The sequence below is a fragment of the Callorhinchus milii genome, unplaced genomic scaffold, assembly GCF_018977255.1.
Source record: "Callorhinchus milii isolate IMCB2004 unplaced genomic scaffold, IMCB_Cmil_1.0 Scaffold23, whole genome shotgun sequence".
Taxonomy (NCBI): domain Eukaryota; kingdom Metazoa; phylum Chordata; class Chondrichthyes; order Chimaeriformes; family Callorhinchidae; genus Callorhinchus; species Callorhinchus milii.
The window spans coordinates 539348-555436 of NW_024704764.1; the positions used below are offsets into that span (position 1 = coordinate 539348).

A 16089-nucleotide genomic window follows, 5' to 3' on the forward strand; every position below is an offset into this window, starting at 1 on the left:
GCACCTGCACACCTGCCCTGCGCTGTGATTGGCCACAGGGTGGGCGGTGCTCCCGCCCCTCGCTCTGCTATTGGCTGCTGCGGGGCAGCGGATCGCCCAATGGCAGGCGAGCCATCGCCATGACCCGCGTTCCTCCTATTGGTCAATCTGGGAGCGGGGGGCGGGGCGGACAGTGAGGCGCTCTGTGATTGGTCGCCGGTCAGTACACGTGGACAACCCACAGCGGAGGCCGCAGGATGCAGGTCAGTCAGTCCCCCCCCACACCCCCCCCGGGGCTCCCCCACACCGGTACCCCCCACTCCCCCCCCACCTCAACCCCCCCCCGGGGCTCCCCCACACCGGTACCCCCCCACCCCCCCCCCACCTCAACCCCCCCCCCGGGGCTCCCCCCCCACACCCCCCCACCTCAACCTCCCCCACAGCCCCACCCCACAGCCCACCCACAGCCCCCCCCACAGCCCCAGTCCCCCACCCCACAGCCCCCCCCCACAGCCCCCACCCACAGCCCCCCACCCACAGCCCCCCCCACAGCCCCCCCCCACAGCCCCCCCCCACAGCCCCCCCCACAGCCCCCCCCCACAGCCCCCCCCCACAGCCCCCCCCCACAGCCCCCCCCACAGCCCCCCCCCCACAGCCCCCCCCCCACAGCCCCCCCCCCACAGCCCCCCCCCCACAGCCCCCCCCCCACAGCCCCCCCCAGCCCCCCCCACAGCCCCCCCCCCACAGCCCCCCCCACAGCCCCCTCCCCACAGCCCCCCCCCACAGCCCCGTGCGGCGCTTTGAGACGTCGAGAAGATGTGAAATAGAGCTCTATCAAACACAGGGATTATTATTATATTATTATTGTCATTATTATATTAATATATTATTATTGTTATTAATATATTATTATATTAATATTATATTATTATTGTTATTAATATGTTATTGTTGTTATTAAAGTCTGTGCTGTCACGACGCTGGCGGCGATGTGAATAAAGCCGACGGTTCTACATCCCATTACTTTTCTTCCTCCTCACAGGATCATCAGAGATTCCCAATTGATATACAGACCAGCAAACTGATAGGTAAACCCGCACACCGACCGGTCAGTATAGGACTGGTCAGCCTGTACCGGTGCTCACTGGGGGGGTGGGGGGTGTATGAGGGGGTGGGGGGGGTGTGCGAGGGGGTGGGGGGGCGTGTGAAGGGGTGGGGGGGTGTATGAGGGGGTGGGGGGGGTGTGCGAGGGGGTGGGGGGGGCGTGTGAGGGGGTGGGGGGCGTGCGAGTGGGTGGGGGGGGTGTGCGAGGGGGTGGGGGGGTGTGCGAGGGGGTGGGGGGGGTGTGCGAGGGGGTGGGGGGGTGTATGCGGGGGTGGGGGGGGTGTGTGAGGGGCTGGGGGGGGCGTGCGAGGGGGTGGGGGGGGCGTGCGAGGGGGTGGGGGGGGCGTGCGAGGGGGTGGGGGGGGCGTGCGAGGGGGTGGGGGGGCGTGCGAGGGGGTGGGGGGGGCGTGCGAGGGGGTGGGGGGGCGTGCGAGGGGTGGGGGGGGCGTGCGGGGTGGGGGGGGTGTGTGAGGGGGTGGGGGGGGCGTGCGAGGGGGTGGGGGGGCGTGCGGGGTGGGGGGGGTGTGTGAGGGGGTGGGGGGGGTGTTATATATAAACAGGTGTCTTAAGAGTTTTGGGGGTAAACTTTCGGACAAATATTTGGCAGAGAAAATCAGTTCCTGGTTAAGAGGAACTTTGGGGGGAAACCAAAAAGAAATAGTAAATGGGAAGAGTTAATTTTTTTACACACATCTATAGCGAAGGCGGAGTCCTGGTGATCCGGGAAAAAAAAAATGCCCGACTTCCAGGTCACCGGTTCCCCACCGTCAGTCAACCAATACTATTTTAGATTTTTTTTAAAAAAAAGGGTCAGAAAATGACACCCAAAGGGGTTTGTGCTCTCTCCGCCTCTCGGTCACAGCCTGGCTGGTGGACAGACGCCACTGCAGCCTGAAGTGGCAAAACTCGGTGCTGAGTATCCGGGAGAAGATTAACAGTGCCATCCAGGACATGCCGGAGAACCAGGAGATCAAGCAGCTCCTGTCGGGATCCTGTCAGTACCTTATTACTTGGTCCTCTTCCGCACTAACCGTGGTCACTAATTGCCTCTGTTGGTTATTGTAGCTTCCAGCATTCCAGGACCACTGCCGGTCTGACCGATGGTGTACTGTCGATTGCCTTCTGTACCCTCGTCCCCTCTGCTCCATCGTCGGCGCCTGTGCTTTCAGCCACGCCTGAAACGTTGGAACGCCACCACAATTCCTCTGCTTTGCCCCTCTTTGCGTGCCTTCCGATCGCGCCTGAAGACCTTTCTCTTTGAACGTGCCACAGCCACCTCCCCTCCTCTTCCTGAGTCAACCTCAAGCTCCGCTACTGCTCAGCGCTCCCGAGATGCCGCCCGCAGGAAGGGTGCTGTGCTGTTGTTGTTGTTGACGAGCCTTGGATGAGTTCCAGTTTTCTGCAGCTTAATATCGACAAGACCGAGGCTCTGCTGCTTGGGTCCTGTCAGTACCTTCTCATCCCAGGTAGCAACCACATCAACCTGCATGGGTGTTCAGCCCACCTTATGGAGTTGGTGTGATACCTCGGTGTCTTGAGTTCCCCTTCCCCCCCCACTCCCTCCTGCACACACCTGTCTCTTAAGTCCCGTCTCTTTGACTGTCTGATCATCCACCTTGTCCTTCCCCTCTGGGAATATGGAGGAGATGGTAAAATGAGAAGATGTTGAGGTTTTGGACTAAACGTGTGTAACTAGGAGTTCAAAAAAAAATGACTCACAACACTGTTTGTGGGGACGCTGCGATGCGCAATCGGCTGCCATGTTTCGCCCACAAAACACAGTCAATTCACTTTACAATCTATATTCTGTGAAGCATTTTGAGACGTCTCAACAACATAAGGCGCTAAATCAAACGGAAGGATTATTATTATAATCCGATTTGGAAGTCTCCATATAAATGTAACTTTGTGTTGCATTATAAAGGAGAGAATGCAGGGAAATGAGATTAAGTGATCTGATGATGATCTAATAAAATAGTCCAACAGGTTGATTCCTTCCTGAAAGTCGAGGCACAAATCTGGAGCACTTTATATAAACTCCATGGAAATGCTCAATTTTTTTTTAAAAAGTGTAACTGAACCATGTGTAAGAATGATGATAATTGTACTTAACGAGTATTTCGTCATTTTCAGTGCAAGTGTTTAACTTTCATTACTTTTCAATGCCATTTTACTTTGAACAATTCAAATTTGAAAAAAAACATCCGTTGTTTTTTCCATTCGGATCCCTTTCCGGGAATAATAATCCTTCGAAAGAAAAGAAAAAATTGGTCACTCAATCCACGGCTGTGTGTGTGTGGGGGACTCTGCCTTGGGCAACCGGCTGCCGCGTTTCGCCCACAAAATACACAAGTCACTACACTTCACAATATATTCTGTGAAGCGCTTTGAGACGTCTCAACTGCGTGATAAGGCAAAGGTTAGTATCATTATCTTTAACTCTCTTCTCTTTATACGTTTTAGATATCAATTATTTCCATTGTCTCAGAATCATTGAAATTCTCAAAGGTACAGAGGCGACCACAAAGAATATTTTCGGTCGATATTCGTCTCAGCGAATGAAGGTAAATGATTCTCCTCTGGTTTCAGACTCCACCGCTATCACTGGGCACCGTTCCAGTAGGGAGTACTCGTGCCTCTTGAGTCAGAAGGTTCGAGGAGACTTTGAGCTCACAGTTCAGGCTGACCCACACCGCGGTGCTGGGGAAAGGACTGCACTGAGACAGGTGCTGCCCTTCAGCTGAGACATTAAACCAAGGTCCCATCGGCTTGTTTGGGTAGATGTTAAAGATCCCGTGACACTATTTGAAAGGGGAGAGAGTGTCTCCGGCGTTTCTGGCCAACAACCCTGCACATAAAAATTAAATCAACTAAAAAATTAAAAATTAATGTGTGCCTACAAATACACGGTCACTACACTTTGCAGCAAAACACTTTGAGATGTTTAGACGATGTGATAAGATGCTATGTATGTATATAATAATAAAATCTATATATGTCAAGTGCCAGGATGGAAGCTGATTGTAGCCGTACTTGTGCTGCCTTTGGTTTAGTCCTGGATGAGCCTCGCCTTTCTCCATCTTAATGTTGATATAACTGACTCGTGCTCAGCTCCTGCTAATGTCTCCTCACCTCTGGTACAACTATTTCAACCTGTCGGGTTGCTCACCCAACCCACCCTCTGAGCGAGCTTTCAACTGCAGTGCCACTCTTCCGAAATCCTTCCGCCTCGCTCCCTCTCTCTCTTGGCTTTCAAACCTTCCCCCAAAACTTGAGTCTTTGACTGCCATCTTTGGCCACCTGTCACCAACCCAATTTATCTCCCCCCGAGTTTGGGCTCCCACTCTGTCTTTATAAAGCCATTTCAGACATTTTCCTGAGTGAGAGGAGCTGTCTGATTGCAAATTGTTGTTGCTTGGGTTGAGATCAGCCAACTCAGGATGGCAATTTCAAGATCCTCACTTGTTTTCAAATCCCTTCATGCCTCAGCACCTCCTTATCTCTCCAACCTGCTTACTCCCCAATCCACTACCCGCTGCCTCCCCTCGACTGGTAAATGCAAGTTGTTGTCCCGGGAATCAAACCTGAGACTGCATCTGTGTAGCATTGTGTTGTGAAGTATTATTACTATATTGCGTTGTGAAGTAACTTTGCCCACTCGAACACTGGGGATCTAAATTCAGAATTTTAAATAGGTTTTTTTTAAGCACTCATTATTCCTGTGCCTTTCTGTAGGACTGGCAAGAAATTGTGGCTCTCTATGAAAAAGACAATGTTTATCTGGGTAAGTAACTGGAACAGGGAATGAGTGAACCCTGAACCATGCTGCACAGGTAATATTAGTGTGGTTAGAGCACTCGCCTCTCAAGCGAGAGACCCGGGTTCGATTCCCGGGCAGGGCGAAAGGTTAAGTAAGTTTCCTTACTCCACACATCTCTGTTTATCTAGCAGTAAGTAGGAACGGAGTCCTGTAGCTCAGTGGTTAGAGCACTCGCTTTGCAAGTAAGAGACCTGAGTTCAATTCCAGGCAGAGGGCGAAACCTTGGGCAAGTTTCCTTACTCCACACAGAGCCTAATAATAATCCCTCCAAAACCAAAAACAATAATAAATGAATCATTTTCAATCTACGACTGTTTGTGGGACATTGCTGTGCGCAATTGGCTGCCGCGTTCACCCACAAATATACAGTCACTTCACTTTACAGTATGTTCTGTGAAGCGCTTTAGGACGTCCTCCTGACGTGAAAAGCGCTATATCAAATGCAAGGATTATTATTATTATTATTATAACCTGATTGCTAGTCAATTGACAGATTGCTTTTCTGGGGATAATACTCCCTTCAAAATAATAATTAATAATAATTTGGTCACTCAATCCGCGACTGTCTGTGGGACGCTGCTGTGCGCAATTGGCTGCGACGTTTCGCCCACAAAATATACAGTCAATTCACTTTACAGTATATTCTATGAAGCACTTTGAGACGTCTCGAAGACGTGATAAGGCGCTGTATCAAATTCAAGGTTTTATATAGGGGGAAGTGCTTTAGGCTTCTTTTGTGAATGGTAATTTCCTGCATTTTCTTCTGTTTAATATTCCATTTTCCATATCATTTGGTCTATTTTGTTTTAGATATATTTTTATTTCTTTTCTTTACATTTATCAATATTGCTTCTGGCTATTGCTCCCCTGAGAGTGCCTCTCGTGTTCCTCCCAAACTGCAAGAACATCACCTACACATTCCTCCCACATCCCTGTCTATTCACAGCGTTAAACCAGATCTGTCACACAGCCTCTGACTACAACTCATTTGTTGCTAATGCCATAAAAATGACCTCCCTCAGCTTTACCGTCTTACTACAATTCACAGACCATTAAATTCAAAGCCTAACCACCTAAGCAGTACTTACAACACTGACTTGCATTTATATAGAGCCCTTCACACCCTGTAGCATATTGTAGCTTAATTTATTCATTTATTTTTTGCCTTCTGCTCTTTCAACATTAGTATTGTCCTGCACCATAATTAGTGCTTGGTATCCCGGGATTTCGGAAGCGACATTCCCATACGGGATCCCAGGTTGGCAACCCCTAACCCATAACCTTAGGCCTTTACCTTTGTTTGTGCGGATGTTACACTATTGGATAGGGTGGGAGAGAATTCCTCCCGTTGTTCTGGTCAACAATCCTCCGGGTAAAAATTGATGACTAGTAAGCCAAGGCTGTTTGTAGGACATCGCTGCGTGTACGTTTGTTGCTGTGTTTGCCTACGAATCCGCAGTCACTACACGACCGAGGGGGAGTGGAGGAGTAATGGCCAAGGCTCACTCCAGGACGTCACTGTGTTATGTAATTAGCGCTCCCTCTAGCGGCACATAATGAATACTGTGGCACTTCAATCTACTCAAACACGGAAAAGGGGAATTCTCTCTCATTTGAATCCCTCCGCCTCGCCCTTCCGCACGCTCGAGGGGCTGAATGGCCTACTCCTCCTCCTATTATGTTCTTATGTTCATTCGTCCCAACTTGTTTTACAGTGGAACTCGCCAGTTTACTGGTGCAGAATGTCAGCTATGAGGTTCCATCACTGAAAAAGCAAATCAGCAAATGCCAACACCTTCAGCAGGAGTACAGCCGTAAGGAAGAGGACTATGTGAACAATGCAGCCAACATGAGGGAGAAATACCTTGCCTCCTGCAAGCAGTTTGGAATAGCGGTGGGTCTGTTGGTAGTGTTTGGTTTGGGGCGTCCGAAGGACAACATCCCCGACAGTTGCTTCCAGCCCAGAATTTGAAACAAATTAGCATTAAATTGGCATTCTCACCCTGGCCGGAGGGGTCTGGGGGTAGTGAGACGCCCTTCGAACGATGGGGCTAAAGAATGTTATTGAAGATTGTAGAACGAGTTTCAGCTCGTATCTAACTGTGTTTCCGGTTGACCTGTGAGCACTGGGTGGGACACTGTAGTGGGAGCTTTTCTGTGTCTCCAACCAGTGTTGTATCTAATTGTAGAGCAGTGGAGGGGGCAGTGGGGTGAGAACAGTGCAAAACTGTGGCTCAGAGAGTTGTTGGGGTATGGAATGCCCGAGTGCAATATGGGTTTCAACACAAAAGATAGACAAGTATATTCAAGGTGAAGACTTAAGGGGGTGGAGGTAGGGCAAGGCAGTGGGATGGAATATACAGCTTGCTCTGAGACGTGGCGCAGACCTGATGGGCCAAATGGCCTTCTCATGCACCGTAACTTTCTTGGATTCCAAGTGTTGCATTGCCAATGCTTCCCTTTCGACAAACTGATCTACGAGACAGGGTTAAAGATTATGAAGGAGTAGCCTCCTCCACAAGCCCTCGGAGCTTCTTTGCACAACTATCTGTGCCTCATAATTGTGCTTCGCAGGCTGGTTGTGATTTGGTTGTGGGGCTGGTTGTGGGGCTGGTTGTGACTTGGTTGTGAGGCTGGTTGTGAGCTGGTTGTGGGGCTGGTTGTGAGGCCGGTTGTGGGGCTGATTTGTTCTCATTGTCAATAACTGAGGCTCTCCCAACCTTTTGTGGGGCTGAACAGGGTGAGGACATCCAACAAGAGCTGTTAGCCTTGTGCACGGACCTGCCCTCCATCCTGAATGAGATCGCCGAGCGAGTCAAAGGGTTGACCTGTTCTTTCAAGCTTTACGAGGCCTGCGTGGAGTTTGTGTGCGGCAGGTAAGCTGGGGGCAGGAATATATAACATATAATAATAATAGTTATCCTTGCATTTGATATCGCGTCTTATCACGATGTTGGGACATCTCAAAGTGCTTCGCAGAATATACTGTAAAATGGATTGAATGCGTATTTTGTGGGTGAAACACGGTAACCTGTTGTCCCGCAAACATCGTGGATTGAGTGATCGTTACCTCGGAAAGTGAACCTCCAATCGACTTTAACAACCCGATTCCTACTTGCTGCTAGGAAAACAGGAGCGTGGAGTAAGGAAACTCGCCCAATGTTTCGCCCTGAACCGGGAATCAATTCGCCAGCGGTACAGAACCAACCGTATTGTAACAGATAATGGGGTTTAGGGCTGACTGGTTTATTATTATGCTGCGATCATGATAATAATACATGAATCCCGTAAAGCACCCAATCACGTCGTCGTGACGATTCAAAGGGCTTCACGATGATTGCACCCCTCTTGTCTGTGTATCGTTTCTGTCACTGAGCAGTAGCTCCAAATACTCAGGATATTCTGTGAAGTGCTGTCAAATGCAAGGATTGTTACTGCGTGTATGGAGCTGCTGAGTATTTCCCCGTGTGCTGTGGGTGCAGGGTGTCGGAGCCGATGCTGCCGCTGTTAAAACACGTTCAGTTAAAAGGCAACACGACCGTCTACGAGTGGAAAACTGGCCAGAAGCCGACGGCGATTGAACGGCCGGGCGACGCGGAGAGCTCCGAGCCCGCACCGGACGCCTCTGAGGAGACGGTGAGTGAAACTCGCTCTCCCCTCCCTCGGGGCTCTCCAGCAGCGAAATATCCTCCCGGCAGAGCCAGAGCTATGTGTCTGTAGGTGAATGTGGCAGCCGGTTTACACACAGCAGTGTTGACAAATTCCACCTGTGGGATCGTTACCCAGAGCACTGGAAGGAACTTCTTTCTCCTTTAGCATAGTACCATGGGATCCTTAACGTCCATATGAACAGGGCAACTCCGGTAGCTTATTACTGAAGGTGAGCGGAGAGGGGGAGAGGGGGCCACAGTTGGATTTATGTTTCTGTGGTCTCTTGATTTTCAGGCTATAGATTCAGTGAATTTGTTTCTCTCTGGGTTAGAATTTCGATGCCGTTTTGATGAGGCTTCGGAGGGTCAGTCTTGCGACTTGTGTTTGCAGATCGACTGGGGAGATTATGGCATCAGTGTTGAGACTGCAGGCCAGTCTGAGGGCAATGACTGGGATATCACCGTGGAGGAGAGCACTGAGGTATGGCCACAGACAGTGATGCGTTGTGCAAAGCCGCTTGGAGTCCGTTGATGTTGCAAGTGCAATAACAATGATGAATTAATCAATCATCTTTACATTTGCTAAAGCTCCTGACCTGCTGGGTGTTCCCAGTGACTTCTGTGTTTATTTCAGATCCCCAGCATCTGCAGTATTTTGCCTTTTGTTTACTGTAAACTTTGGTTGCTGTGTTTCTTGTAGGCGAATGCCGCAGCCAATTTTGCCCATAACAGTAGCCCACAAATAGCCACAAAGTGAATTTTACTCTTCAGTCAATTTTATTCGGGGGAGTGGAGTGTAAGACCCACAAACAGCCATGAAATGAATGACCAGTTTTTTGTTTGGGGGATTGTCGGGTCAGGACAAATTCCCTTCTCACTGAGTTGGAGTTTGAGCCTAAAATCAAAGTCCTGTCTCTGGGTTTGAACTCAGAACCTTCTGAAACAGAGTAAGAGAGTTCCCAACTGAGTCAGGCTGACCTGTTGCTGAATTTTAAGAAGACAGGATCAACAAGTCCAAAGCAGGCAATAAAATATTAATAATAATCCTTGCATTTGATAGAGCGCCTGATCAAGCCTTCGAGACGTCCCAAAGTACTTCCCAGAACATACTGTAAAGTGGAGTGACTGTGTATTTTGTGGGCGAAAACATTTATAAAAAGAAAAGTTTGAAAATTTTTTTGCAGAATGTTAATAACAATAGCTCTTGCATTTGATACGGTGCCTGATCACGACTTCGAGACGTCTCAAAGCGCTTCTCAGGGTATAAGTGAATTGACGGTGTAGTTTGTGGGTGTAATGTTTGTGGTTTCCTGCCGGGTGTGTGTGATTGTTCTTTATTTCCTTCTCCGCAGCTGAATGGGCAGCAGGGCAGCGCTGATGCCATCGACTGGGTTGGTGACACAGCGGCTCCTGTTGAAATCGAAGCATTGGAGTCTGCGGTAGAAGGTAATAATAATGATAATAATCCTTACACTTGATACAGCGCCTTATCACGTCTTCGAGACAGTGTAGTGACTGTATTTTGCGCACAGCAGCGTCCCCACAAATAGCCGGGGATTGAGTGACCAAATCATTATTAATTTTTTTTTAAAAAGTGATTTATCCCCCCCCCCCGGAAATCGGGCACGAAGTGCTAAAGCCTTCAGAATATGTTTCTGAATGATATCTGATCTCCTCAGTTAGATTCCAGCCTGCGACTCCTTCCTGGGGATCTGTAATTTCTACATTTTAAGTTGGCGTTAGAGATCCCACGGCGTTGTTCGAAAGGAGACGGGAGTTCGTCCCGAACGACAATCCTCCAAACAAAAAAATCGGCCCTTTGTTTCATGGCCGTTTGTGGGCCATTCGCAGCCACGTCACTTTACAGTAATATCCTGTGAAGCGCTTTTAGACGGTCTCTCTAAGTGAAAGGCGCTGTATCAAGTGTCAGCAACGGTATTAAGATTTCAGCCTTAAATGACTACTGGGACCTGGTATTCCGTACATACCTCAAACCCCTCGATTGGGTCATAATATAATCGTAATAATAAGCGCCCCGGGACGCTGCCCGGCTGTGGGGATAAATGTAAGTTGTTGTAGGTAACTCTCCCGAAGTACTTATAGTTCGCTAACACTTGGTGGCAGTGCAGCTCATGCAATCGTCACTGGCTGAAAGGCCTTCTGACTGCGGCTCACAAGTCACAGGTTATTTGCCCACAAGAAGGAGCACAGCGCACACGTGACTGCACTTCCCACACATTTACACACGGCGCAAATTAGCCCCCGTGGGTTGGGACTAACGGTGTCTCTTTTTTATTAACAAAACTTTGTGTCGATATTGAGAAAACCAAAGCTACTGATTTCTGGGATTGATCTCTGGTCCGGACGGCAGGAGGATGTGATTGATTGTAGAACAATTCTGCACGTGCCTTGGTTCAGAGTGCTGTAATGTGCACTTATTGTGTTTACATAATGAGAGCAATGGGCAGCTTTATCGCACAGCAGATGACTTATTGAGGAATACTGTGCCCTCAAACAAGGAGTTGGGCACGTATTGGTTTCACAGCGTGACAGGTGCAAACAGTGGGCGCAATGGCATTTGCCCTACGGTCCAAGCCATTCAACAATCCACCCAAGTTCCTACTCACTGTTTGGTAAACAGAGGCGTGTGGAGTAAGGAAACTTGCCCAACCTGTGTCCTCCGGCTTGCGAGGCGAGTGCTCTAACCAATACGCAACGCACTCTGCTATATTCCACCATTCTCCAGGTGAACCCAAGATGGAGTTCTCAACTACATTCACAATTGTCTTAATAATAATAATAATCCTTGCATTTGATATAGCGCTTTTCACGTCGAGAGGACGTCCCAAAGCGCTTCACAGAACACACTGTAAAGTGAATTGACTGTATATTTGTGGGCGAACGCGGCAGCCAATTGCGCACAGCAATGTCCCACAAACAGTCGTAGATTGAAAATGACCAATTTATTATTGTTTTTGGTTTTGGAGGGATTATTATTAGGCTCTGTGTGGAGTAAGGAAACTTGCCCAAGGTTTCGCCCTCTGCCTGGAATTGAACTCAGGGCTCTCGCTTGTCTTTTACCTCTAGGTGTGGATGGAGTGGCGAGAGGATCCGATGCTTTAACAGTCTTAGAAAATCCAGAAAATAGATGCCAGTTTATCAATGAGCTCATGGAGGTATTTGTTCTTAACTAACTGGAATCATTGTTTTGTCATCTAATGGTTCTGATTCTTCGCTCACTGGGTTCGTGCTTGAGAACCTGTTGATACGAGGCAGACGGTGGAAAGGCCATTGGCCGGGGCTGCGAGCTTGTGCTGGGATACGGCTTAAGGGCATTGCTGGCGCCTCACACATGTGGCCACTGTCTGTGTGAACCTCAACAGCCAGTATTGGCCTCTTATTCAACTGTAAGAGCAGACATCACAGCTGAGACTGCTACTGTCATTCGCTGCCCCTACCCCACAGACCCCCCCACTCCCCCCCACACACAAACCCCCCCCACGCACACACCCCACCCGTGCACACCCATCCCATACACATACCCTACACACACTCCGCACACACACACACACACACACACACACACGTGCACTCGCGCGTAAACATTCCCAGCCCGGGATTGTTTTTGGGTGGGGGGGGGATTGTTGGCCAGGGCACCGGGAAGGGAAAAACTCCCTTCTATTTTTCTGTTTGACTAGCACCACGAGGTCTTTACCGTGCGCCCGAGTGGGCAGACTGGGCTCCGGTTTAACGTCACGCCCGAAAGCCGGCACTACTGACGATGGCCAACGTTTGCTTCCTCTGTCCAGTTACAGGCCTTCCTGACCCAGCGCATCGCTGAGATGAAGGAGGAGGCCGGAATCCTCTCCATCAACCAGTTCCAAACGGCCCCGCTCATTCTCCAGAGTCAGGACGTGGCCCAGGTGGCTTCAATGGTAGCCGGTGTCAACGACCTGATCGAGCGACTGACTAACGTGAAGATGCAATATTTATTTACAATCCAGGCTTCCCCCAGGTGTGAACCCCCCCCCCCACCCTCCCTCCCCTTCCCTGGAGAGTGCTGGAGCTTTGACAGTTACTGTGGCTGCAGTGCTTTCTGTAAGAACATCGTGGAGTCCTGCAGCTCGGTGGTCAGAGCGCTCGCCTCGCAAACAAGAGGACCCGAGTTGGATTCCCCGGTCAGGGCAAAGTGCTGGGCAAGGTTCCTTACTCCGCGCGCCTGTGTTTACTCAGCAGTAAGCAGGAACCCGGTTGATCGCTTTTCCAGGGGTAATAATCCCTCCACGCACAAGAATTATAATAATTTGATCACTCAATCCACGACTGTTTGTTGGACGCTGCTGTGCGCAATTGGCTGCCACGATTCGCCCGCAAACAGTTGTGGATCGAGTGATCAGATTCTTTTATTTTCTTTAAAGAGATTTTTTTGAAGGGATGAAGGGCTGTTGTGGGCCGAGGAGTTTAAACGTGCCTCGGGGCTGTGCCTGCCGTGTGACAGTGGTAGTGAAGATGGTTGTTGATGACTTGCTGCCGCAGGTACGTGGACCGCGTGACTGAGATGCTGCAGCAGAAACTGACGCAGGCTGACATGATCGTCGCAAAACAGCACCTCGTAGCCCAGAAGAGACAGGAGGCGCTGGAGGAACAAGCTGCACTGGAGCCCAAGCTCGACCTCCTGATCCAGAGAACCAGAGAGTTTCGGAAGCAGGTCAGTCATCTGTGAGGACCTGGTGTTCGGCCCAATAACAACACCGGAAAATGTGATTGTGATCGGTATTTTTTTTCTTTTTGTAGACGGGAAAGGATTAGGGTTCAGGTGAACACGTCTGACACGTGTGGGAAACCTATCCCTGTGCTTAAGAGTATTCAAACTAACTGAGAATTCCCTGCCTCCCACCCACACGAGGGAATCCCGGAGGTAGATTGCTGGAATGGAATGCGCTCTCTCTCTCTCTCCCTGGGAGGGACGGCCCCTGCTTACCTAATTCTGGAGAGTATTAGGCACAGGCTTGGGGGGATCCCAGAGTGTGCGTTGGGGGGTAACTGCTGGAGTCTAACCAGCTCAAACCCGCACAGCTTGCATTGATATCGCTATCAGCATTTGGTCTTGAGAGATCTGATAAATAGATCTTGCGATGCCTCTTCTCCATCAATAGGTGTCATGTTAATGCTGCGCTGACACTAACTAACCCAGCACTGGCCAAGCGATGTACTGTCAGAGGGGACCGTAGTTATAACGAGACGTAAACTGAGACCCTATCTGCCCGTTCACGCGCTGCTGAAGATCTCACAATCCTTTGCAAACGAGAACGGAGCTCTCCCGATGGCCTGCACGGTCAATAACCCTGCGGATAAATTAAGAAAATAAGGAATGCTAGACGAGGAAAAGCACCAACGTCCATCTAGTTCTCCTACCAGCTTTCTGGCGGTCGCTTTGCACGTATGTCCCGAACCACCTGCGCACTGTGAAAATTGTCATTCGCTTAAAAATAGTAATCCTCGATTCTGTGCCTTGAAATATCAAAGTGTTAAAGCGCTGAACTCGTGTACTGCTAGTGTAGTGACTACTTATTGGTGAGCACAGTAGTCACTTTGCTCACAGCACTATGTTCCCACAAACAGCCGTGAAACGAATGACCGATTTTATCTGGAGGATTGTTGGCCAGAACACCAGGAGGTATTCCCTGCTCTGTTTGAATCGTGCCGCAGAAGCTTTGACGTCCACCTGAACAGGCAGATGGGGCCTCGGTTTAATGGCCCATCGAAAAATGGGGGCAGCACTGATGATGCAGTACTCCCCCAGCACTATCCTGGAACATCTGCCTACACTGAGCTCAAACTGTGGAAGTAGGGCTCTTAACATATAAAAAATAATTTGGTCACTCAATCCACCGCTGTTTGTGGGGACGCTGCTGTGCACAATTGGCTCCCGCATTTCGCCCACAAAATACACAGTCAATTCACTTTACAGTGTATCCTGTGAAGCGCTTTGAGACGTCTCGAAGACGTGATAAGGCGCCGCATCAAATGCCAGGATTATTATTACAGATTATTATTATCCCCCACGATCTTCTCACTCAGAGATGAGAGCGCTGCCAACGGAGCCGGGCTGGCACCTTTGCACCATCCCGTCGACTGTCAGAGCAAACGACGTGCAAACGAATCGTCCCTCTTTTGTCTCCGCAGATCGAAGGTGATCTCTCAAAACGATACCAGAACCGCCGAGTAAATCTGATGGGAGTGATTGTGTAAGAATCCACTGCTGAGCTCTTCCCAGCCATCAGCTCCGTGTCCAGCTGTTCTGAGCAGAGACTGAGTCACTGACTGACGGCTGGCTGAAAATACCAAGAGAGGAAATAAAAGCTGGAATCAAATTAGTCCAAAAGATTCGAGAAAGAGAATTGCAGCGGCAGTTTTAAAATATATTTTTGAATAACCTTATTTTCCTTTGGTTATTACTGCGTATTAAACTTAACACTAACTAGTGTTTTAGACCCAGCCTTCTGCTCTGTTGAGCACCATCAATTCAATGGATGTTAAATTTGTATGACTACCGTTTTGTAAATACAGTCGTTATCAATTTATATGTGAAATAAATTAAAAGTAATGATCCGGGTGCCTTGTCTGGGTGCTGTAGAGAAATTCTGGACCGGAATCCACTGCCGCTCACTGCTGAGACCTGTACCATGTCACTGAGTCCACACCCAGACCATTCACTGATGTGCTTACGATCACAGCACAAAAGGAGGCCATTGGGCCCATCGTGCTTGTGCGCGGGGTCTTTGGAAGAGCTACCCAATCAGTCCCACTCCCTCGCTCTTTCCCCATATCCTTGCAAATATTTCCTCTGCAAGCACCTATCCAATTCCCTTTTGAGAATTGTTATTGAATGTGTTTCCACCAGCCTTTCAGGTAGTGCATTCCAGACCGTAACAACTCTCTGGGTGTGTAAAAAAAATTCCCCTCTGGTTCTTTTGCCAATTATCTTGAATCTATGTCCCCTGGTTACCAACCCACCTGACAGTGCAAACAGATCCTCCCTATCTATCTACTCTAAAATGCCTCATAATTTTGAACTCTATTAATTCCGCCCTTAACCTTCTCTGCTCTTAAGGAGAACAATCCCAGCCCGGACTTCAAATTTAAGAGGAAGAAGAATTTTCCTCTCAACGGCCTAACGGTTATGACAGCAATGACTCGCAATTTCAATGATTCTGCCAGGAATTAATAAAAAGTTAGAATAATGTTCAACTGCCAACAGTAAGTCAGACTCCGGCTATTCGTCGATTGGCTGATCGTTTTTCCGGGGGTAATAATCCCTTCAAAAAATAATAATAATAATAATCACTCAATCCACACCTGTTTGTGGGACGCTGCTGTGTGCAATTGGCTGCCGCTTTTCACCCGCCCACAAAATATAATATAATAATAATAATTACAGTATATTCTGTGAAGCGCTTTGAGACGTTTCGAAGATGTGATAAGATGCTATATCAAATGCAAGGATTATTATTATTAATCAAAGTTCCTGGGCAT

The 16089-nt window shown here is 49.1% G+C and overlaps 1 protein-coding gene across 1 annotated transcript; it reads left to right on the forward strand.

Moving 5' to 3' along the window:
- Positions 1-201: 201 nt before the first annotated feature.
- Positions 202-15165, forward strand: cdk5rap3 (CDK5 regulatory subunit associated protein 3). The gene is given in 14 exon segments (NM_001292358.1): positions 202-242; positions 1022-1067; positions 1946-2077; positions 3547-3647; positions 4819-4867; positions 6619-6797; positions 7643-7779; positions 8386-8539; positions 8945-9034; positions 9906-9999; positions 11641-11729; positions 12363-12568; positions 13090-13261; positions 14740-15165. Coding segments are annotated over 14 exon segments (1521 nt in total). The 5' UTR covers positions 202-236; the 3' UTR covers positions 14806-15165.
- The last annotated feature ends 924 nt before the right edge of the window (positions 15166-16089 follow it).